Source organism: Cricetulus griseus, assembly GCF_003668045.3.
Source record: "Cricetulus griseus strain 17A/GY chromosome 1 unlocalized genomic scaffold, alternate assembly CriGri-PICRH-1.0 chr1_1, whole genome shotgun sequence".
Lineage (NCBI taxonomy): Eukaryota > Metazoa > Chordata > Mammalia > Rodentia > Cricetidae > Cricetulus > Cricetulus griseus.
In genome coordinates this window covers 139,556,080-139,580,805 of record NW_023276807.1, presented here as the reverse complement: position 1 = coordinate 139,580,805, position 24,726 = coordinate 139,556,080, and the positions used below count along the sequence as shown (strand labels likewise).

Sequence of the window (24,726 nt, the reverse complement as noted above, 5' to 3'; positions counted from 1 at the left end):
GCTCACAGCCCACTGTTAACTCCATTCCCTGAGGATCTGACACCCTCATCTGGCCTTGAAGGGCAACAGGCATGCCTTACTTACATGTATGTGTGTCATACACATATATATGCATGCATGTGAAACATGCATACAAATGAAATAGTAAATAACCATTTTTTATGTATGGGTTTTGCCTGTACAAAATCCCTCTGATTTTGACCCATGAAATTTGGGGGTTAGTTTTGTGGATGACAGAGTTGTAAAATAGGTATTGGGGGAAATTACATTAAAGGGAAATAGAGATTCTAAATTTTGAAGATCCCTTTTATATGTGCAATACTTTAGGCTGATCTGTCATCTTTTTCGACTGTTTCTGAGCTGCAGTCCTGTCTTCCTCCATTAGCTATAGGGCCTCCCTTGTCCATGTGCTTAAGTTATAGGAATAGGCTGTGATCTGTCCACTGTCATTATTCAGCCACTGTCCCTCCTGAGTGTAAAGTTGGCACACGCCTTTAATCCCAGCACTCAGGAGGCAGAGGCAGGTGATCCCTGTGAGTTCAAGGCCAGCCTGATGTACAGAGCAAGTTCCAGGACAGGCTCCAAAGAAACACAAAGAAATCCTGTCTCAAAAAACAAAGGGAGGGGTGGGTGGGAAAAGGAGTGGAGAGGAAGGGAGGGAGGGAAGGAGGGAGAGAGGGAGGGACGGAGAGAGAGAGGGAGAGAGAGAGAGAGAGAGAGAGAGAGAGAGAGAGAGAGAGAGAGAGAGAGAGAGAAGACAGGTTGATGTCAATTCCAGACAAAAGAATGTCACTGTCCTCTATTTACAGAAAACGAGGGCCCCTTTGGAACCATGAGGACGTTTCTGCCAAGAACCCCAGCATCAAGAGTGCCGAACAGCTTACCACCTTTCTGAAGCATGTGGTTTCTGTTTTCAAGCAGTCAAATGCAGGTATTGTCTTTAATGAATAGACTAAGTAACATTTGATCTTGAGAGAATCAATGTCAGTGTGGCTGAATTTTCAGTGATACCCAGCCAAAAGGTTGATAATTAGTATTTCCCAGTGTACATGTTTTTAGAAAGATTTTCTTGTTTACTATGTGAATGATGACAGGTATGTTGGTAAAGAAATAATATTTCTATCCATGAAATCTGGAGGTGAGTTTTATGGATGATAGCCATAAAATTGTATAGTACAAGTAAGAATTAAAAAGGATAACATGAGCTGGGCAGTGGTGGCGCATGCCTTTAACCCCAGCACTTGGGAGGCAGAGGCAGGCGGATGTCTGATTTCGAGACCAGCCTGGTCTGCAGAGTGAGTTCCAGGGGTGTAACATAGAGAAACCCTGTATTGAAAAACAAACAAACAAACAAACAAACAAACAGAGAAACCCTGTATTGAAAAACAAACAAACAAATAAATAAATAAATAATAACATGAAAGGGAAATCTACAAAGACTATACATTTTAAAGTCCCTTTTATGTAAGTAAAGGTTTCTACAATTTAAAATTTTACACATCTGACAGTCTTTGTAAAAGAATTCCATGCTAACATGGTGCTTGCCTGCTAGAGGTGGTTCTGCTTCTCTGGACCTTTGGCAGTGTCTAGAGTCATTTTTGTCCTCATTGTAGGGTTGGCAAGGTAACTAGGATGTTTCTAAACACCCCCCACTGCCTAGAACATCCTTCTAGAAAGTGAACTGCCTGAACTACCTACTGTTAGCATTGCTGAGGGTGGGAAATCCTGATCCCCAGGATCCCTTCCCTGGAGATCAGAACAAAGATCGCTCTCAAGTGCAAATGCGGTACAGTGACTGTACATAATTCAAGTGTGGTCTGCCTGGCCAGGTAGTGTGCTCTCAGGAGTGTGCAGGGCACTGATGGTGAAGTGATTACCCCTGGTTATAGCTCCCTGTGTTATACACAAGCACCCCTGGTCTCCATGTCTTCTTAGAAGGAATACACTTGGAACGTCACCTCAGTGAGGTTGCTCTGCAGACAGCACTTTCCTGTTCTTCTCGACACTACGCTGGGAGATCGTTCCAGATTTTCAGGGCACTGAAGCAGCCCCTGTCTGCAAATACACTTTCTGACGTCCTCTCCAGGCTTGTGGAAACTGTGGGGGACCCGGGGGAGGATGCGCAGGTAAGGTACTTAATACCTTCTTTTGGCCATTACCAGCTGCTCCTAGAGGTGAAGGACTCATGGCAGCAGCAAGAGCCACATGGCAGCTATGTAGGTTAGCAACAGGCAGAGTAGCAGGAAGCAGAGTGAAGTTTCCTGCTGAGTATTTAAGAACCTATTTAGATCATATAATTTATGCCTGTTAGAGAAAACTTTTTTTACACATACATTTCCACACTGCCTAGGTCCTACTCCACAGTCACCAAAAGGTAATAGAGTAAGAATATTAAAGTTCAATGGGAAGGGAAACAGAGATTCATTTATAAAGATAAATAAAATATCACACCGGAGAATTCAAATTTGTGCAGTCCAGTGGGTTTATTGGTTTTAGACATTGTATCTTCAGTGACAAACAGGACGAGATCTTGGCATTCTGGAAATGGTAGAAACAAGGGTTGTAATCAACCAACAACAGCCCACACAGTCTTTTTTTTTTTTTTTTTTTTTTTTTTTTGGTTTTGAGACAGGGTTTCCCTGTGGCTTTGAAGGCTATCCTGGAACTAGCTCTTGTAGACCAGGCTGGACTCGAACTCACAGAGATCCGCCTGCCTCTGCCTCCCGAGTGCTGGGATTAAAGGCGTGCGCCACCACCGCCCGGCTGCCGACACAGTCTTTACTCAATTATAAATGCCATAAAATAATAAGGTATTGATTTCAAGAGCCTTGAAGAAGAAGGGAGATGTGTGCACACTTGTGCGCGTGCTCGAGAGCACACACACACACACACACACACACACACACACACACACACACACACTCATGGTTATCTAACAGTGATCTCTAAGATGAGATTGAAATGAACCATGAACCAGGTTCTGTGATATCTGGGTTGAGAACATGTTGGGTAAAAAACAGGAGTCAGAAGTACAAAGGGCACTATGCCTTCTTTAAGGAACTTCCTGGAAACAAAGGGAGCTAGCAGATATTGGGAGGATGCCAGGGGCATGACATAACCAGCCCAGGATGCAGAACACCTTGTAGATTCTAATGAGAGGGTTAACCTCCATCCGAACTGATGGAAAGCCTCTCAAAAGTTTTGAGAAAAGGAAAAGAAGTGGCTGTGATGCGGTTTGCTTTTTTGGTAGGGAGGGAGCTCTCGGCGCTGTCTGGGTGGCATCCTTGCAGAGGTTGAGGGGGACAAGTAGAGCCAGAGAGGCCCCCATCAGAGGCTGTTGAGAGGATCCCGGCTAAAGTAGTAGGTTCCATTCAAGGAGGCTATGGAGGTACGGACAAAGGCAGTCAGATCTAGGATATATTTTAAAGTGATAATTTTCAAGACTTGTTGACAGACTCAATGTATGTATGGAAAAAAGAGTGTGCTCTAGACTTCCAGCCTGAACAGTTTGTGGCAATTACAGCAATGTTATAATCAATGTGTGCTGTTGGTTTGATGAGTTCTCACCAATTAGCAAAGCTGTGTTGCTCAGGAGGTTAGTTGTTTCGTAACATGAATGTGAGGTTGGTTCTATTTTTAAATCTCCCTAGGAAGTCCATTGCCATTTTGGTTTTTTTGGTTATTGTTGTTGTTTTGTTATGTTTTTTAAAACTGAATATAATTAATTAAAAGCCTGCCCTTTGTCCCCAGGGATTTGTGATTGAACTGCTTCTTACCTTGGAATCTGCCATCGATACCTTGGCTGAAACCATGAAGCATTATGACCTGCTTTCTGCCCTTTCTCAGTAAGAATTTGCAATCAGGCAGCCCTGACAGCAGGGCTCCAGTGTCTAAACTCATGTGACTACAGTAACAGTGGATGAGTCTAATGTCAGCAGTGTAGACAACATTTAAAGAATTCAGATAGTAGGCTGTGGGTGTAGGTCAGCTGGTAGTACTGGTGAGGCCCTGGGTTTGATCCCTACACTCAAATAAACATGGTGCAGTGGCTCAAGCATGGTGTGGTAGCCTCCTGCCTATAATTACGTACAGCATTTGGAAGTTGGAGAGAAGTGGGTCAGAAATTGCAGGTCATCCTTGGCCACACAGTGTGCTCAAGGCCAGCCTGGAATACACAAGGCCCTGTCTAAAAGAAAAAGAAAATAAAGGGAGAGAAAATCATACGTGGGCTAAAGAGATGGCTCAGCATTAACTCTTCAGTTTCCAGTAACCACATCCACTCCGGAACTCCAGCTCCAAAGATCTAGCGCCCTCTTCTGGCATTTGAAGGCATCCACATGTACATGCACACACACTTTTTTTAACTATATATATATATATATATATATATATATATATATATATACACACATATATATATTTTTTTTCAAAAAAGTGTGTGTGCATGTACATTGTTATATATATATATATAATATTATATATATATATATATATATATATATTTGGTTTTTCGAGACAGGGTTTCTCTGTGTAGCTTTGGAGCCTATCCTGGCACTCACTCTGGAGACCAGGCTGGCCTCGAACTCACAGAGATCTGCCTGCCTCTGCCTCCCGAGTGCTGGGATTAAAGGCGTGCGCCACCAACGCCCGGCATATATATATATATATATATATATATATTATATATATATATATATTTCAAGCATGGAATTCCAGAAAGTTATTGAGCTGATCTTGTCAGTGCTTTTTTTTCAGTGCCATGGTTGGGGACCTTTTTACTGTCTCTTTAGTCTCCACTAAGCCCCATTGCTGTCACACCAGCAGTCAGGACACCCACCTTTAACCTGATTGCCACTTTGTCCAGAGCAGCCTCACCTCCCACTTCTCTGCCTTGCAAAGCTTAGACAGCGAACCCTTGCAGTCCCCTGTAGTCACCTTCTCCCTAAGCTTGTCCAATTCAGCTCACTAATTGTTTAATCCTTTGGATTACTGTGTTTCCTTTATATTTCAATAATAGCAAGTAAAAGGGTATAAATGTATCTTTACATACTTCTCTCCTTCCCTAGACTTTATTTATTGTCTCTATCTTCTTGTATACTTTTGGTACATGTAGAATAGTAACTAATTTTAATCAGCTGGATATGTAGAAGTAAAAACATCTGTATGCTTGGGTCTCGTGGAGAGAATGTGCCATTGACAGCAGGACAGTCATGATGCAAACAGGGTCTGCCTTGAACATAACACACATCTAAATCCAGAGCTGAAAGGTAGTGTCGACTACAGCAGTGAAAACTTGTGACTTCAAAAGATAGAACCACAGCAGAAGAGGTGTGTCGTCTTTATGTTGGGACAAAACTGAAATTTCATGAAACAAAGTCAGATTTAAAAAAAAAAGTTACTTTTTCAGTTTTTAATAGTAAATTTAATGTAGCAAAAATGACATTCTCTCTCTCTCTCTAGAACCTCATACCATGATCCTGTAATGGGAAACAAGTATGCAGCTAACAGAAAAAGCACTGGACAGCTCAATCTAAGCACAGGTCCCATTAACAGCAGCAGTTATTTGGGATACAACAGCAACACAAGAAGTAACTCTTTGAGGTTAAGTTTAGCTGGTGACCGCAGAGGGGATCGGAGGCGGAGTAACACACTGGATATCATGGACGGACGGATAAACCATAGTGGTAGCTTGGCGAGGACTCGAAGCCTCTCCTCGCTGAGAGAGAAAGGAATGTATGATGCGCAGCCCACTACTGAGCCCACCAACCTGATGGCCACCATCTTCTGGATAGCCACGTCTCTCTTAGAGTCTGATTATGAATATGAATACCTCCTGGCTCTCAGGCTTCTCAACAAGCTGCTCATCCACTTGCCTCTGGATAAGTCGGAGAGTCGCGAGAAGATTGAAAACGTACAAAGCAAGTTGAAGTGGACTAACTTTCCAGGCCTTCAGCAGCTCTTCCTCAAGGGTTTTACCTCAGTATCTACCCAAGAGATGACAGTGCACCTCCTCAGCCAACTCATTTCCGTCTCCAAACACACGTTGGTGGATCCGTCCCAGCTGTCAGGTGATGTGAATATAATCTGTACCAATGTCAGTATCGTTACCTTTTAGGGTGTGTGGTGGCGGGGGCAGAGTGACATACTGGGGGTTGAACCTAGTTTCTCCCCGATTCTGAGCAAGCACACAGCCACTGAAGTCCATCCTATAGTTGCATTTTAATGTAGTTGGAATGTAGACCAATCATTTGTTTTGAAATTGCTTATTTCTGCCAAAAAAAAGTTATACTTTTTCTTGTTTGATAAATTATTTGGTAACAATTTATAAGATCAGATAGCCCATTAAATTGAAAGTGGTTTCTATAGACTGGTTTAGACATGCCTTTAGCTTTCCAAATATTGTGCAATAAAGTTGGTTCTTGTTTGCTTTTTTCCCCCACCCGATAGGCTTTCCTCTTAACATCCTTTGCTTACTGCCTCACTTAATCCAGCACTTTGACAGCCCAACTCAGTTTTGCAAAGAAACTGCTAGTCGAATAGCAAAGGTAAGAAATCATGATGCTGAAAGATCCGGTCTTGGGCACTGTTCTGTCTTGCAGATCCTCTCACTGTGATTTTCTGAGTTTATGTTTATCTAATGTTTATTCTGTTTATCATGCAAAGCAGTCGCACAAAAGCCAGAGAATAAAAACTTTGAATTCGAGCGGCCCTCCTCCGAGTCTGAGTCTTTTTCTGCTCCTTTTCCTACTCCTCTTTTCTACCACTCTGTCGGTTTCTCTTTCATTCGTTGATTTGCTGGCAAACCTGGACCAGGCACTGGGGTGAGTGATGTGATGAGTGGGGTAGATAGAACTGCCCTCCACATGGGCCTTGGAGCAGGACATAGGCATGGAAGCTGAAGTCACTCTCGAGTCTGCTGAGACTCCAGGCAGTGGGGACAGAGCCTCTGGGGGCACAGATGGCACATGTCACTCTAGAGAAGATCCCGTCTAGGCTGGTATTGAAAATCAAACAGGAGCTACTGAAGTGAGATCCCTGGGTGAGAGGGCCAGGAATTGGTGTTTTGTGGGCAGAAGAAATTGCATGTGCAGAGAGACGGCTCAGTTAGTAAGACCCCTTGCTGCTCTGACAGAGGACCTGAGCTCTGCTCCCAGCACCCACTCACATAGAGCATGCACACGCTCACACAAATTAAATATAACTATTCAAGGAAAAATGACCTGTGCAGAGGCTCCCACAGGAGAAGCCATAGAATCTCTTGAGTTTCTTAAAATTGTTTCTACATTTTTTTTCTTTTTAACCCTTTCTTTTCTGTCTTTTCTCTCTGCGCAGTTTACCTTCCCACCACACAGTTCTGAAAGCAGTAGTATAGCTCTTATATCATCTGTCAATGTGTTGAAAATGTTTATCTCTTAACATGAAACATGATGTTGCCATTTTATAGTTTTGATAATTTCCTGTCTAAATAGCTTTTTAAAAAATAAGATTCCTACTTATGTACGTCCAACTATGTGTATGTTAGTCATGGTCTCTTGGAAGGGGAAACTTTCAAACTTAAAACATAAAAGTTAGACACATTTTCAGAAGTAATACACACTCTGAAGTGAATGAAGAACTGAGAGGAGTAAGTGAAGAACAACACAGCCGCAAGAACCTAACCCGAGCCCTCGGAGGAGAAGGCAGGAATTTCTAACAGAGAGGAATGAGTAATTAATTACCTTTTTGCAAAGAGCTTTTCATAGAGTAAGCATTTTTTTTTTTTTTTTTTTTTTTGCGCCTTTCCATTTAGTTAACAAGAGAAGTTAACAATGGGAAGAGGCAAGCACACTCGGCCCAGTGAAGGGACCCCCTCCCATCATTAGGTACAATGCTGCTGAGTGCAGACTCATAGTGAGTGAGTGCTAAGCAGCAACAAGCCCATTAGCAGCTTTTGCATTGCTTTGCCAGGTGACACAAAGGACAACAAAATACTTAGAACTGAGCACAAGGTGGTGGAGAAAGGATTATCATAAGTGCAAGGCACCCTGGTCTTCCTAGGGGAGTGTTGGGTAGCCAAGGGACACAGTAAGGCCCCACCTTAAAAACAAACAAAAAAAGGGCAAAAGTTGTGTTAATAAAATATGGCATTGAGTTTCTAAATTTATTATAATTTCTTAAGTGTGAAGAGATTCCTAAATAGCCAATTATAGATAACTTAGCTTGTCATAGTTAATGAAAACATATCTTAGTTTCTTAAAAATGGTAAGCCAAGCATGGTGGCTCCTGTGTTATCATCCCAGTAGTCTGGAGGCTTAGGAATTTTGTCGTGAGTTTGAGACCAGCTGGGTTACTTACAATGGTAAGTAAGCCAGCCTGGGCTACAGAGTGAGCCCCTGTCTCAAAATAAAAAAAAATAATAATAATAAATTAAAAAAACAAAAACAAAAAAGCTGAGCTGGTGAGATGCCTCAGTAGATGAAGGCACTTGCCCCTAATATGCACAACCTAAGTTTGTAGGTTGAACCACGTCCAGCAAGTTGTCATCTGACTTCTTCCACACACATGTGCACACATAAAATCAATAAATAAATGTAATGAAATTGAACAGAAAACATACCTGGTCATAAAAACAAGATGGTTCAAAGATTCTTATTCTTGATTTTAGTAAGTTTAATGGAAAACTGATGGTTTGAAATAAAATACCTTCCTAAAATGTGCAACTTTATACATATAGTGTTTCCACCAATAAGGGTTTAGGATATTATAAAATTTGTTAAAATAGATTTTATTTTAATATTGTAATGATGCATCATCAGAAAAATATAAACAAGCTCTCCTCCCTGCATCCTCCAATTGAGGTGTTAGAAAGAAAACATGAAGGGAAACATACATACATACACACCACACACACACACACACACACACACACACACACACACACACTGGCTTAATTGGAATTTTTAAGAAAATAAAAGGCAGGAATAGGGAAATAGAAGCATTCGAGAGCTGTGGCCAGAGTGTATGCAATGCTGGATCCACTGAGAAGCCTAAGGATGCCATAGGCCCCAAGGATAAAGCTTTGGGTACCCGGACCTCATTAGGTCACAGGAAGTGACCACATAATTGTGACTACATAATTTTTCTGCTTCTAAGACTCCAAATCAGGCCTTCTGTGATTGCTAAGTTGTTTTCAAGTGTGCTTTCTCCTGTGGTGCAGCACAGGATGGCTCCCCCCACGTATGCTTTTAGCAACCTGCAGGATGTGCGTTAAATTGATTTCCTTAATTGATCCTCTCGCTTGTAACTGTTGAGAGTAATTCTCTGCCATTATGTACTTCCTCATTATGCAAATATCACTAGGTCCCTGTGCTCGTGGGGAGGTTGGCATTTCAGGGCCAGGCAACACTCCTTCATTATGGCAGAAATCATACCGAGAAAGTTTGTTACAGAACATTTCTTTTTGGACCCTCAGATTGTATCCTAATCTGGTGTTTCAAAATGTCAAAATTAAACCTTAGGTCACTTTCTTTTTTATGATTTTGAGTAGGAATTTTCTCCCTTTTCAAAGATAAGTGTTGAAAACAAAAATGCCATTGAGGAAAAAGCACATGTCCTTTTGTAACAGCCAGAGGTGATGGCGCACACCTGTGATCCCAGCAATCAGAAAGCTGAGGAAGAAGAATCATAAATTCAAGTCTGGCGTGATCCGAATAGCAAGGCTCAAAAGCAAACAACCCAAAAAGAGTGTGTTAAATAGTTATTGTGAAGTTATAAGATTATATGACCTTTTAAATGATTCATGTTGAAATAGAAATAAGAAACATCACCCAAGTCCCCTTCATCTTCTCTGAAGTTTCATGGATGATAGATGAGATCAGCTGCTTTCAATGAATTTAAAAATGATTTCCATGCCACTATGTCAGTGTTTTCTGCGATCATGTATGCCTTTCTATCTCTAGCCCAAGAAGGGACAATGGCTGAGAGATGGATTTGAGGCCCCCCAGGTCTGTCAGACATGCTCTGAATTATCAAAGTTATTTTAAAGAAATAGTTACATATATTTCAGGGGCAATTTTCTCTTTACTAAATGCTCTGGGCTGTTGTGAAAATGTATACAAAGCATTAGTATAGTGGGAGAACAAGTTAGATAAATGAAAAGAAGAAAATTGAAAGTAGACATTGACTAGGCCAGGCTTTTTTCATACATACATACATACATACATACATACATACATACATACATACATACAAGATTTGTAGAACAGCAAGGGCCCCTTTTCCAGTTCTAGATTGTTCTTCCCAAAAGAGGCTAAGAGATAGCTTCATCAATGACCCGGGGAATAAAGGAACTAAGAATGTGAATTCAGCTGATAAGATCCTGCAAAGATTTGCTAGTTCCCGTGCCATAGCTCTATGTCAAACAGTTTCTGGAACATACACATGTTCTAGGTGGGCTTCACAAGTGGCTAAGGAACTCAACACATAATTTCCTGAAAAGCAGTTTGATGCCTGTTGTGTGGATGGCTACCATTGGAGATGACATAGCACCAGTGAAGTTCTGTGACTGGCTCACAGGTTGGGGCTGTCTGCAGTGGCTCTTCTATGGGATACCAGATACAGAAGCCTGAACTGGCCCAAGAATCTTAAGTAGAGCCTGCCTGCTTAGGCTCTTGGGCACTAGAGCACTTTTGGATTTGACAAAACAGTTACAAAGTCATGGACAGGACTTACAAAACTGTGAGTGGTCATTTACCAGAGGCAGTATTATAGACTGAAGACACCATCCTGTGTAGAACCCAGACAAGTAATGGTTGGACATGTCACACTCCTCTTTCCATTCCTCTGTTGCAGTAGTTCTCAACCTTCCTAATGCTGCCACCCTTTAATGCAGTTCCTTTTTGCTGTGACCCCCCAGCCATAAAATTATTTTCATTGACTTCATAACTGTAATTTTGCTACTGTTATGAATCATAATGTAAATATTTTTAGAGATAGAAGTTTGCCAAAGAAGCCAGGTGGTGGTGGCACATATCTTTAATCCCAGCATTTGGGAGGCAGAGGCAGGCAGATCTCTGTGAGTTCGAGGCCAGCATGGTCTACAGAGTGAGTTTCAGGCCAGGGTCCAAAGCTACAGAGAAACCCTGTCTCGAAAGGGGGAAAAAAAAAAGTTGTTGGCCAAAGAGGTTGAGACCCAGGTTGAGAACTGCTGTTCTATTGTGATTCTTTTAATAGTGCCTTCCTTTTTTTGCCTTTTTCATTTAACTTTTCTAGTTTTTGAACTGAAATGCATTGAAACTTAAACATGCATCTCAAATTATTTCTTGAAATAAATGCATGAAGCCTAGAACAGGTTTAAGTTTTAGGCAAATGAAATAAGCGTGTGTGTTCTGTAGGTCTGTGCAGAAGAGAAGTGCCCGACACTGGTGAACCTGGCCCACATGATGAGTTTGTACAGCACACACACCTATTCCAGAGACTGTTCCAACTGGATCAACGTGGTGTGTCGGTACCTGCATGACTCCTTCTCAGATGCGACCTTCAGTCTTGTGACTTACCTGGCAGAGGTGAATTTAGGTGGCTTTGAACTGCTTAAGTTGTCAAGTCACTGTTTAGAGAAGCAGCCCTGTGGTACTAGCTAATCTTCCATTGAAAGTGGGTGGAGAGAGAGTGTCAGAGTAGAGAGAGAGCATCAGAGAAGAGAGAGAACATCATAGAAGAGAGAGCATCAGAGTAGAGACAGCCTCAGAGAGACAGTCAGAGAAGAAAGAACATCAGAATAAAGATAGCATCAGAGCATAGAGAGTAGAGTATAGAGAATGTCAGAGAAGAGAGAGCATCAGAGTAGAGACAGTCTCAGAGAAGAGAGAGTGTACAGAGAAACACAAATGATTCAAGTACAAAAGGATTGTTGTTGTTGTTGTTGGCTGTTTTTCCACTGCTTAGTTTTTTTTATTACTACCTTAGTTGACATGAAAGCAAATGTCTTAGTTAGGATTTCTATTGCTGTGATAAAACACCAAGACCAAAGGCAACTTAGGAAAAGGTTTATTTTTGTTTACAGTTGCACATTACAGTCCATCACTGAGTGCAGGAGCCAGTATACAGATCATGGAGGGTTTTGCTTGCCGGCTTGCTGTGCCTGCTTTCTTATGTACCCCAGAACCATCTACCCAAGGGTGTTGCCACCCATTATGGCTGGGCCCTCTCAGATCAATCTCAAATCAAAAAAAAAAGAAAGAAAAAAGTCCCACAGGCTCACCTACAAAGCAACCTGGTGAGAGCATTTTCTCTACTGATGTTCTCTTCCCAAATTACACTAGCCTGTGTGTGTCAAGTTGGCATAAAAACTAGCAGATGTAGTAATTAATATAAATCTCTCCTTTACAGAAAATGGAGAGTGTATTTTGGGTGTTGTTGATCCTAGATAATAAGTATAAATTTTATTTCTTCAAAATTAGTTCTTGGAAGCTGGGCTCATACCTGTAATCGCAGCAATAAAGAAACAGGGTTGAGAGGTTTGGGGGCCAGCCTGGGCTATACAGTGAATACTGGGAAGAAAGGAGGAAGGAAGGAAGGAAGGAAGGAAGAAAGGAAGGAAGGAAGGGAAAGAAAGAATGAATGAACTCGAGAGAATAAAATCTTTTTCTTTTTACTAAAACACGTGTTTCTTTTTGGTGGTCAAAGGTATGTGAACTGGTCATTGAGGTGCAGATGGCAGTTACTCTTTTCAGTTTTATTGGATAAAAATCTCATGTGAGATCAATTAGCTGCTGTGTAGCTGTATGAGTGGTTTATGAATGGAAGTTCATCACTCTTACTCTTCTGTGATAGTGTATTAGTTTTCTCTCTAGCCTAAAATAAATAGTACTTATTTATTACTTAAGGCTGTTATTGAAAAGAGAAATAGTTATCCTTTCTGACAGAAGGAAAAATAATTTATATTGCCTTTTATTATATATTTCTTGATCTCTGGCAATTTGAACCAGCAGATTAAATCTGTTAGGTTTTTCAACTTTGTAAGTGTGATGCTGGGTTTTGTTCAGCCTAGTTAAAGCCTGTGTTTCAATCTGATTTCCAGCTATTAGAAAAAGGATTGTCCAGTATGCAGCAATCATTGCTCCAGATCATCTACAGTCTTTTGAGTCACATTGACCTGTCTGCTGCCCCAGCCAAGCAGTTTAACCTGGAGATCATAAAGATTATTGGCAAATATGTACAGGTGAGTGACCACAAAATTCACATTCAGCCTTGTTCAACTTGAAATAATTCATGAGTATAGAACTCCGAAGCACCCTAGAAACTCAAGAGTAGGGGTGTTTCCAGGAATGTTTACTACATAGAAAGCACTCTTGATATAAGTGACTCGAAGTGTGTTGCTTTCATCAATTTTAACAGTCACATGTCTGCAGCATCTAGAGAGAGTGAGTGTGGATGAAAAGACAGCAGTTATCATCTATGAAAATTAGGTCTGCGACAAGGAACTTATTTACTCTTTTTAAATGACTGTGTTAGCCAGGTATTAAGTATTGGATTAAAAACTTTCAGAAATAGAAGGCTGCTTTAAAACTCTGTACTTGAGAGTTGGTTTTTGTATGTCAGGAAGTACCAGGTACTTAGAAACTGGAAATCCAAACAAGTTTAGGGACTGAGAACCTGCTCAGCAGTTAAGAGCACTTGTTGCTTTTGCTTATGACCCAAGTTTGATTCCCAGCACCAACACAGCATATCACAACCATCTGTAACTCCAGTTCCAGGGGATCCAACACCCTCTTCTCTAGCCTCTGTTGACACTGCACAAATGTAGTATACAGGCAAAACACCGATACACATAAAATAAAATAATAAAATTTTTTAAAGAAGTCAAAATGTAGCTGGGCGTTGGTGGTGCACACCTTTAATCCCAGCAGGCGGATCTCTGTGAGTTTGAGCCCAGCCTGGTCTATAGAGCGAGTTCCAGGACAGGCTCCAAAATAATACAGAGAAACCCTGTCTCAAAAAACAAACAAACAAACAAAAAGTCAAAATGTGTTTTAGTATTTTAACATATGCCTAAAGTGTATATATTTTTAAAAATTTTTTACTGTCTATTTGAGATTTAGCCTTGAAGCCAAAAGCTTCACCTGTAAAAGTTCAGATGTATGTGACTTGCTTTAAGAGTAGCCAGGTTCCTACATAAGACTTAACAAGTGAATGATTTACAAAGTACTCCCTGGGAGAAAAACAAGTTCCTCCATTAGGGAGGATCTATGTGTGCGATCATCTAACACTAACAATAATAATTCAGATTTTCCTATGTTTTGTTACTCAGACTTCTGCATTTTATAGACCTCTTATAGCAATACTATGTCCACAGTCTACGACATAGGCTGGGTCTACTCTTCTATGTGCACACTTGTAACTCTCATGTTGATTCCTTCCAAATCCAGAGTCCTTACTGGAAGGAAGCCCTTAACATCCTAAAGTTGGTGGTGTCCCGCTCTGCAAGTCTTGTTGTACCCAATGACATCCCCAAGGCCTATGGAGTAGATGTAGGTTCTCCTGAAATATCCTTCACTAAAATTTTCAATAACGTCTCAAAGGAGTTACCCGGCAAGACCTTAGACTTTCACTTTGACATCTCTGAGGTAAGATGCCCCACAATCAAAATGGTGCCATTAGGGGTTCTTGTCTGCTTTTTTATTCACTCAAGCCTAAGTTAGTGGAACATGTACTTGGTTCATATTAGGCACTGGGAAGCTTACGTGGTCTTGAGGGAACAGGCAGATGAGCATCATGATGCTGCCTGGAAGTAAGGTAGAAGTGCTCTGGGAATATACAGGGCACTCCTAAAGGTGTGTTTCAGAAAGGAGGTAATATCTAAGCTGAGTGTTGAGCAGACACGACAGTTTGGGGGTGCCTTGGTTAGGGTTTCTATTGCTGTCATAAAATGCCGTGAATAACATCAACTTGGGGAGGAGAGAGATTATTTCATCTTACAATTTGTAGTCCATCATCCAGGGAAGGCAAGCCTAGGACCAGGAGACAGGAGCTGTTGCAGAGGTGTTGGAGGAATGCTACTTACTGGCTTGCTCCTCATGCCTTGCTCAGCCTGGTTTCTTGCTTATTTGTAGGAAATGTCATGCTAGACCTACTGTTAACCCTTGCTAGTTTCTTTGGTGTGGAAGCAATGAGTCAACTTTGGTGTTTGTTTCTGTGTAGACGCCCATCATTGGAAACAAGTATGGAGGCCAGCACAGTGCTGCGGGAAGGAACGGGAAAGCAAAGGTGATTGCTGTCACCAGGAGTACCTCCTCCACCTCCTCTGGCTCCACTTCCAATGCCCTGGTTCCTGTCAGTTGGAAAAGGCCACAGTTATCACAGGTGTGTAGAGAGCATCAGCATGGGATGGAAGAATCAATTTTTTGAACATGCAAACACCTGAGAACTGTCTCAGTTTACCCATACTAACCCTGGAATTTCCTTCCTGTTAGCGGCGAACAAGAGAGAAGCTGATGAGTGTGCTTTCCCTCTGTGGCCCCGAGTCTGGCCTCCCGAAGAACCCATCTGTGAGTAGTCAGGAGCATGCAGATAAAGGTTGTCAAAGTCATTGTACCTTTGTGATTGCCTTTTCTAAGCAAGTCCTGGTATTAACCAACAAAGAAAAGGAGATGGTCTTGTCTGTTGCAAAATCTGGCAAACATGCTGATGCAGTGATGGACTAGTTAGGCATGAAGACCAGAATGAAATTCTGCATTGATTGAAGAGTGAGGCTGACAGGGTTCTTGAGGGGCTGGTACCTCAGGCTCAGCATTACAAAAATGATGGACAAACCATTTTCTTTTTTCTCTTTCGGGGCATCAGGTTGTGTTTTCTTCTAATGAGGATTTGGAAGGCGGGGATCAGCAGACCAGCTTGATTTCCACCACGGAGGACATAATTCAGGAAGAGGAAGTTGCTGTTGAAGACAACAGCAGTGAGCAACAGTTCGGGGTCTTCAAGGACTTTGACTTCTTGGATGTTGAGCTAGAAGATGCAGAGGTAAGAATGTGGGCTTTCTTGACGTTTACAGATGGTCACGCTTGAGCCAGACTCTCCCCTTATGGAGTTGAGTAAAATCAAAAAAGGTAAACTAAACATGGAACTATGAGTGACACAATCAGCCAGTGGCAGAAGGGGCCTGAAGTCAAAGAAGAGTCTGTTCTATCTTTACAAAGTAAAAAAGGAATTAAATGTTTAGCCTGAGCTAGCAAATTAATAGTAAATACATACATTAAAATCAATCAGATATAATCTTCTTGCTTTTGTTTTGAAGCAAGGTCTACTCACCTTGTAATATTAGCTGGCCTGACCCTCATGCCAATCCTCTACCTTAGCCTCCCAAGTGTGAGGTTACAGGGGTGAGCCACCCTGCCCACTCAAACATAGTGGTATTTGTCACTAAAGGGACCACGTGACAGCTTTGGCTTTCTAAAACTCTGCCTCTGGCAGGTGCCTGAGGTCTCTCACTGGCATCCCCAAACACTTTTTCTTCAGCTCCCCCAGGACCTGTTTCTTCTGACACCCAAAGGAATTTCTCTCATAAACTGATTCTGTGATATGTCCATCTGGGGGCTTTCTAAGTGAAAATCCAAATACAAAGAGCAGATTGGTCAGCCCAGGCAACTGAGCTAGTCCCAAGGCAGAGTTTTGCATTCAGCGTGACTCTGTGAGGCCTCTGTCCATCTCCCTATGCCTCTCTGGGCCCTCTTCTTCTTTCCAGGCCAGCTGGGTCTCAGACAGCAATAAGATGGCTGTCACTGTTTGCTGACCTCATGTGCCCACATAGCAGTGTTTTAGGCAAGCAAAGATGAGTCCTGGGGATGCTTTCAGGAAAGGGGTAGGTTGCTTTTCCATGTGCTCTTAGCACCCTTCTTAGCTCACCCATTGGCCTAGGTTGAAGCACCTGCAGATTTCTAAAGCAACCGCCATGGTAAATCCAAGGGAGATGCCCTGTTGTCTTAGACTACTGGGATTCCATTCCTGTAGCTCAGGTCAGTTCCCCAAACAACAGTCCCTTAGACCTGAAAAGACTATAATAGATCCAAGATCTGGACATCCCCAAATTGTTACAAATATATACTAATATACAGTATGACAAAAATGGTTAACATCAAATATTTCATACCATGTTTGAGTGTTTCTTTTTCTAAAGAATCAACTCAGGTCACCGGTGTGCATCCCCCAGCTCTCATGAGGAGCTGTCCTCTTTGAACCACCCTGTCATAAAATCAGCTGTTGACAGGAGACAGTATAGCTCCATGTTTCCCTCACTATGCTTCAGTCTGCCCTACAGCTACGAAGAGATGAACCAGGTGCCTGGGACTCACACAAATGCCACTAGACTTAAGCCACCTTTCAAACGAAAATTTTAAACCTATGTTTTCTTATTTTATGTATATTTCCCATTTTCCTTTTTTATTTTTATTTTCAAAAAGAGCAGATTTTTAACAATCTTCTAAAAGTGTTTTCATATTCATCCTTTGAAAAACATATCGAAGGAAGGATAAGATGGGTTGGTCATGGCCAGGAGCAAAATGAGATGGCTTGAGGCCTGGTGCCCTGTCCTACATTCGTGAGCGGCTTCTAAATCCTTCTGCAGTTACTTATTTTTCTTGTTCAGAATTCAGATTTCTAAAGGCTCTTGACATTTTTCTAATGGTTCCAGTTATTATTTTTTGTTTGCCTTTTTTTCCCTGTAAAGAGCTCTGGAAATGCTTTAGCATTCATCCTGCCCTCGGAAATGTCAGCCAGAATGACTCCAGCTTTTAGCAGGGCTTTAGTCAGAACACTCGAAAGACACCACACTTCTGTCTATACTTCAAGTCACAGCAGTCTAGGGGAATGGAGAGGGGCTGACCTGAACCCCGTATAATTAAGCAAGCCAGGGGAGCATACTTTCTACATACAGTCATGGTTGAAGCATAACAATAGGTACTGGGTTCAGATGGCTAAGACAAAAACAAAGCAAATGTAACTCCTAAAAGATCCCCTGGCTTTGAAAGCCTGTGGTGTAAATACATTGATTCGTTCATTCATTCATTCATTCATTCATTCATTCATTCATTCATTCATTCACTAAATGCATTGTAAGGCTGGGTGCCATGAATGTGCTGTGCAACATGGTCATATTTACAGTGTAAGTCCAAGAAAGGGGCTTTCCAAACCCTAACCTTGCAGATCCCAAAGCATCTAAAAGACCTTGAGAAACAGCCAGGATGGATCAGAGGCTCAGTGGGCAGACACCTAAAGTGCATTCAGCATACACAGTTTCTGTTTAATCTGTCAGTTTGCACAATTGACTTCGACCTAAAATTCCATTTGAAAGAATTGGAATTTGAAAGAATCTGTTTAGGGAGGAAATTATTTTTCGAAAACCTCTATTTCAGACCATTCCTCCCATGTAAAGAGATATAAATTAATTTTTTTTTTTTTTGCCAGCTTAGTACAGTTTGTCACACTAGGGCTTAGACTGTTAAGAATTATGTCCTGCAAAAATGGAGGTCCTTCCTCAACAAGATGATGTGATAGACTTAGTAGACTTCCTAGGGGGGGGAAGTCTCCAAGGAGCAGATGGGAGGTTGTGGGGAGGTGCAGGAGGAGAGAAGAGAGGGATTGGAATGTACAAAATAAATTAATTTAAAAAATTTTTAAATGGAGGCTCAGAGCAAACATAGCATAAATCCTAACTAGAGCGAAGCTGAAATGTGTCATCTCTCTCTGACCTTTTTTGAAGTTGGCAACAGTTTGTGTTTTGATAGCTATGACCTCGATTTTAAATTATACTGAAAAATGACCACTGCATTTAACTGCAGCCATCCTCGGATGAAAATGACTGTAACCCTGTATTGTCGTCAGTTGAATGTGGGTACTCGAAGTCAGTTATTGCATCGTACCAAGTATGAGCTGTGTAAACCTTGAACATTTTTGTAAGCCTTGTGTTGCCCAAGTGTATCATAGAAGCATTGTTCTACGTGTCTGTCTCCAGCTCTTCCCCAGTTCCAATCACAGCCCCCCCCCCAAAAAAAAAGCTAAATCCAGAACTTGTATCAGTCTTTGGGTTTGAGAAATCACAGAGTTTTCCCCAAAAGCATAGCATATATTTGAATGTGTGTCTTCGTTCTTCTAACTCTGTGTGTTTTCCTTTTTGCTAACCAGGAACTGCAGGTAAGTTGCAGCCTGGTGTTGTGTGGCTTGTGCCTTTGTTGTCACCTGTGGTGTATCTGTCCTCCGTGTGGTCTCATTCGTGTTTGTGTATTAGAGTAGAGATGACCTAGAGTGTAGATCTAGTCAGTCCCCCAGAAGTACAAGATTGATTCTCAAGAAAATGATTTAGTAAAAATGACCAAATAATTTTAATCTCTAAAAATAGAACTATTTGATGACGGGTTAAACATTGAACAGACGGGCTGATTGAAACACTGCTTTGGATGACGAATTCAGTAATTTTCCACCTTGGTGTATGTTTCCCGGTGTCGTAACTTGTGCGGAGAACTCAGAAATCATATCTTGTTTTTCCAGGGGGAGAGCATGGACAACTTCAACTGGGGGGTCCGCCGGCGCTCACTGGACAGTATTGACAAAGGGGACACACCGTCACTCCAGGAGTACCCCTGTTCTAGCAGTACCCCCAGCCTGACCCTGACAAACCAGGAGGATACAGATGAGTCCTCAGAGGAAGAAGCCGCCCTCACAGCGAGCCAGATCCTGTCGCGCACACAGATGGTATTACTCTCACCTTTCCATGAAGTAGAAGGGGCTCAGCTAACACTTAGCTTTGGATTTTAAAAAAAAAAAATGGTGTTTACGTGCCTTCTGATTGTCATTTCCTTGTGTACAAAATGCACACACCACAATAAGTGTTCTGCTCCTCATGACAAAATCAAACCAGTTGACCTGTGTGCCCTGTAGTGGCTAGATAACACAGCTAGTCCTCTGCTAATTCGAGTGAGGTGTTTTGAGCCCATTTAGGGGACACCTCTTGAATGACACACATTTTTTAGTATGGGTTAGGGCACTACCAACTCTTAGTGCATAGCTGCTTTTCTTTCCCAGTGTGTGAAAGTCATATTTGAATGTAATGAGCAAAGACCGAGCATGTTGGTCCTTTTCCAAGGTTAACTCAGGAAACGGGAAAAATGGCTCAGCAGTTAAGAGTCTAAGAGGACCTGGGTTCAGTGCCCAGCATACACATCCAGCAGCAGCTCATAACAACCTGTAACTCCAGCTCCAAGGGACCTCACACCCTCTTCTAGGCTTTGTAGGCACCTACACTAACTTTTTTTTTTGAAGATTTATTTTTTATGTATACAGTGTTCTGCCTGCATGTATGCTTACGTGCCAGAAGAGGGCACCAGGTCTCATTATAGATGGTTGTGAGCCACCATGAGATTGTTGGCAATGGAACTCAAGTGCTATGGAAGAACAGCCAGTGCACTTAACCTCTGAGCCATCTCCCCAACCCCCAGCACTAAGTTTGTGACATTCTGGCTCCCATCCCAAGGGCAACGTGGCCAGTTAATGAGTACACATGATTAAGGCTACAAGGCTCATCTCTTCATTCAGAAAAGTGGGGGTTGTGCAGCAGCCTGAATCAGTAGGCATAGTAAGGTTGGAACTTGGAGACAGCAGCATCATGGCATGTAGCATTCAGAAATATCCATATTGTGGAATGTTACCCAACTCTTACATGAAGGCCTTTGTCATGCTATGCTCAGCCTGTCTCTCTTTTAGCACAGTCCGGTTGCTCTCTACTGTCTGTGTGGGTGAAGCCCTTGCAATAGTATTGCACTGAGCAGGCTTTAAGCAAAATATCAAGTTGTGTGTCTGTGGTCAGCTTTGCATCTTCTCTGCTATTTTGACATCTCATTATTACATAAATAAGTCTTTCCAGTACCTGCCCCCCTTTGTATGTCAAGTGGTGGCTGAGTACTCACCACGCACCAGGCTCTCCAAGGTATTTTACTTGTTCTAGTCTCCTTGGTTCTCACTTGACCACACAAGGCAAGCAGGGTTAATGCAGTTCTGCATGCAGAGTAAGTGGCCTGTCCTTGAACACACAGCTTGTGAGTGGTTAGGAAACAGGCAGTGTAGTACCCTTGCACGTCACCATGTCACCAAAAGTTTGTCACTGAAGTTACTAGCCACAGAGAGTAGCTGAATGAGGCACAGTCAGCCCCTGTGGAGGCCAACCATAAACTTGGAGGCTGGCTTTGCCTCTCTGATCGTGGTTCAGATTATACACACTGTGATCATAAACTCAGTGGCTAGCTTCACCCACTTGGTAACTTTGTCAAGTTGTGTAACCATTCATTAAAAATAGACCCTAAACAGTAGTGTCTCATGGGAGCTAAGCCACGCAGCAAACAGTGAGTGCCTAATAATGGCTAGCTCTCTGGAAAGCCATGGGCAGAATTGACTACTTACTAACAAGTCCAGCTCCAGTCTCAGTGGTACTGAGGTAAAGAAAATCATTTAAAATTGCTTTGTCTGCATGGAAAAAAATTTAGTATTTGGCTCTGTGTATTATAAATCAAAAGTTTGGTATTTCCTATGTTGAATACTGACCCAGAGAAAATAGTAACTGTGCTTAAGCCTCCCTAATCCTGCTCTGATATTATAAACAACTTAACAGGGGTTGTTGTTTTTTTTTTTTTTTCTTCCTTTTTGATCTTATTGAAACTGCTGTTGGTTTTTTGCTTATGTTACTGAGTGGTGCACTCCATCATGCATGCCTCACCCCTCCAGAGTTCCCGTTGTCACAAATCCTCAGATGTGACTGAGATGAAGCTCAGTAGTAGAACCTTTGCCTGACATGCAACAGGGTCCTTTATTTATTTCTGTGCAGAAATAAATAAATCCTCAGGCCAAACAAAACATGACTTATGGAGCTGGGGCTGGAGCTCAGTTGGTTGAATATTTGCTTAGGGCACCCAAAACACTGGGCTTAATCTCAGTCACCGCATAATCAGGGCATAGTAGTACATACCTGAGCGGTGAAGGCAGAAGGTTAAAGTACAAGGGTCTTTGGTTGCAGAGAGTTTGAAGCCTGCCTGGGATATATGAGGATCCTTCCTGCCCTCCTGTCCCATCCCGTCCCCTCGCCTCAAGAAAATAAAAGGATGATAGATGAAAGATACACATTTTCGCTCAAGGCTAGTATAGTTCTAGACAGCCCTCAGCTCTTTCCCTTTGTTTAGTTAGTGGCATTTAACCTTTGTGGTTGCATGCTCCATCATGCTGAAGGATTTCGGGCTCCCACTCACAGACCATTCTGATACATACTGGATTGGGGGGGAGAGGGGGGCTAACTTTTGGAAATCCCAGAGGTTCTTTATAACTAAGCCCATTAAATATCTGGTGATGCATGCGGTTTCTTGTGGCTGCTAATGAAGTAATCTCCCCTCCTCTCCCAGCTAAACAGTGACTGTGTGGCGGATGACGTGATGCCAGGGCACCAGGACCTGCTTCAGTCTCAGGACTCTGCCAGCAGCAACACAACAGAAGATGCGCTACGGATCAGAGACGAGCCCCCCAGTTTGGAGGCCTGTCTAGATAATGCTAGCAGCCAGCTGCCTGAGGTGGGGAGACATGGGGCTGGTGCATGGCCAATCTAGGCTCCCTTCAGCACTCTGCCACATCCCTTGCTCTTCTTCCCCAAGAGTTTTCAGCTGACATGCGCTAATTATTTGATTTGTTTTCAGTATTTCTAACCTGTTGGGTTGTTTGTTTGTTTTTTCAACAAAACTGTCAGACCTGATTGGTTGTTTTTTAAGTTTTGTTTGTTTCTTCCTTTAAGAAAAAAAAAGTTGACATGTCGGAAACAGCCTACAGGTTAAAAATAATGTCAAGTGTGTCAATGAACATTTTGCGTTGCAGAGTGTGACTTGGTTCCTGTGCAGGCGCTTCTCTGGGGACAGCAGGCATTGCCTGGGACGCTGTGTTTCTGTGAAGGACTGCTTCTGTTGTCCCTCCCCTTCCCTTTTGCTTTGTATGGGTTTTCTGTGATTGGTGCTATGACTGGGTTAGGACCTCAGGCCAGCTGTGTTAGCAACTGGTTCAATGAACCTTATCAAAAGACTTTGGAACCACTAGTATTATGGTTTTTGGAAAGGCCTGTAAGAAGTAAGCCCGATTCCAAGCTAATGACTGACCAAAATAAGTAAGTATTAATTGTCTTGTTGTTTTTTTTAAAAGATGATTATGGATACTTTTTAAAATTGTAATTATTACTGTAGCTCTGTGAAACATGCTCTCTGCTCGGAAAGTATTAGAAACTGGTACATTTTTGTCTATGTTAGTGAAATTAATGTAGTTACTAGACCTCAACTGACAGGGTTATTAGATTGTATTACTTTTATAAAACAAAATCTCTCACGCTTAGTAGGTGGAGAATTAGAATGTCTGGACCCTCTTTAACAGTGAGCAGATATATTTTGCAATGGAGGCATTTTTGGCTTCCTGATCACAGGTCTTTGAAATATAATAGAATGAAGATGTAAATGATGCAATCAAGTATTCATTGTGACTTCACTAAGTGCCAGAGTTTTAGCAAGAGGCTAAGAAGAAAGGAGATGATGGTTTTTACTGTAATATTAAGGGAGATTGAAAAGACATTTGCAACATTCCAGAGTGTGTGTGTGTGTGTGTGTGTGTGTGTGTGTGTGTGTGTGTGTGCACACACGCAGGCACGTGTGAGTTCAACAGGAACTCAATATGTTGAAAGGTCTTGTGGAAATGCAGAGGGCAATAAACTGCTTTTTAGTGGTGACAGAGATAAAGGGCAGGTTTCAGGGTACTTGGACCTCCCAGATAGAGAGGTAGCATGTAAACTAACATGGTGTGTTAAGCTGACCGCAGAGACTTCAGTACCCTGGAGAATAAAATAATAGGTGGGAGAAGAGGGAAATAAGGAGAAGTGAAGAGGGTCAGACAGGCATGGCGGTAGGGAGTGCCATTCCCAAGACTTAGACAAATACTATCAGAGAGCAGGAGATCATGGGGATGGATGTTCCTTTCAGGATGTGCCTCCACTGATGAGCACTGGAATATCACCTTAGGTAATCAGCTTAAGAGGAGGAACTTCCTCTTGGATCTGTTTGGTACTTCAATCCTATCAGATTGGCCTGTGGTGGCAACCATGGCAGAAGCATACACCACGCCAATCTGTTCACCATGGCCTTGAAAGCCCACCACCATCCAAAAGCACCACGGTGGGGAGCAAGCCCTTACTCCAATACCAGTCCCAAAGCATAGCAATACCTATGTCAAGATGAGCAGTGTGTTAGAGCCCTCAATGAAGACACAGCATAGGTGAGCATGCATTCATTCCTTTCTTCCTTTTTTCAGGCAGGGTTCCTGAATTCCTGGCACTCCTTATGCCTCAGCCCCCAAGGACTGTAACTACAGGTGTGAGCCACCTCACCCAGCTTAGCCAGTGCTGCCGAGCCCTGGTCCCATACTAGAAACTATCTGAGGATCTGGGTTTCTAAAACAGGCAGCTGGTGGCATGGAGCTTAATCCTAACAGGAGTGACAGATAACAAGCAGGCAAAAACCAAATTTTAAAACTGTGAGAAAGTGGCCATTGTATTTAATCTTCTCTAGAAATTTAACAGTAATGTGGATCTAAATGATGAGAAAGTTAGCCTGTGAGATGAGGCCTCAGAGTAATCCCATATACATATATGTAATCTCACATACATATATGTAATGCCACATACATATATGGGAT

The 24,726-nt window shown here is 42.2% G+C and overlaps 1 protein-coding gene across 12 annotated transcripts in view; it reads left to right on the top strand.

Moving 5' to 3' along the window:
* The window catches only part of Fryl (FRY like transcription coactivator), a 229,268-nt gene that overhangs the window by 187,068 nt on the left and 17,474 nt on the right, over positions 1 to 24,726 (top strand). For 9 of the 12 annotated variants that reach the window (XM_035453359.1, XM_035453362.1, XM_027390865.2 and 6 more), the window contains 13 exons: positions 810 to 931; positions 1,936 to 2,126; positions 3,751 to 3,845; positions 5,461 to 6,068; positions 6,448 to 6,545; positions 11,373 to 11,543; positions 13,058 to 13,198; positions 14,406 to 14,603; positions 15,178 to 15,339; positions 15,450 to 15,524; positions 15,820 to 15,996; positions 19,516 to 19,719; positions 22,410 to 22,574. In XM_035453359.1, the coding sequence (XP_035309250.1) occupies positions 810 to 931; positions 1,936 to 2,126; positions 3,751 to 3,845; positions 5,461 to 6,068; positions 6,448 to 6,545; positions 11,373 to 11,543; positions 13,058 to 13,198; positions 14,406 to 14,603; positions 15,178 to 15,339; positions 15,450 to 15,524; positions 15,820 to 15,996; positions 19,516 to 19,719; positions 22,410 to 22,574 (2,407 nt within the window). The remainder of the gene's footprint in view (positions 1 to 809; positions 932 to 1,935; positions 2,127 to 3,750; positions 3,846 to 5,460; positions 6,069 to 6,447; positions 6,546 to 11,372; positions 11,544 to 13,057; positions 13,199 to 14,405; positions 14,604 to 15,177; positions 15,340 to 15,449; positions 15,525 to 15,819; positions 15,997 to 19,515; positions 19,720 to 22,409; positions 22,575 to 24,726) is intronic. The other 3 variants (XM_035453368.1, XM_035453361.1, XM_035453360.1) reach the window with 1 other exon arrangement.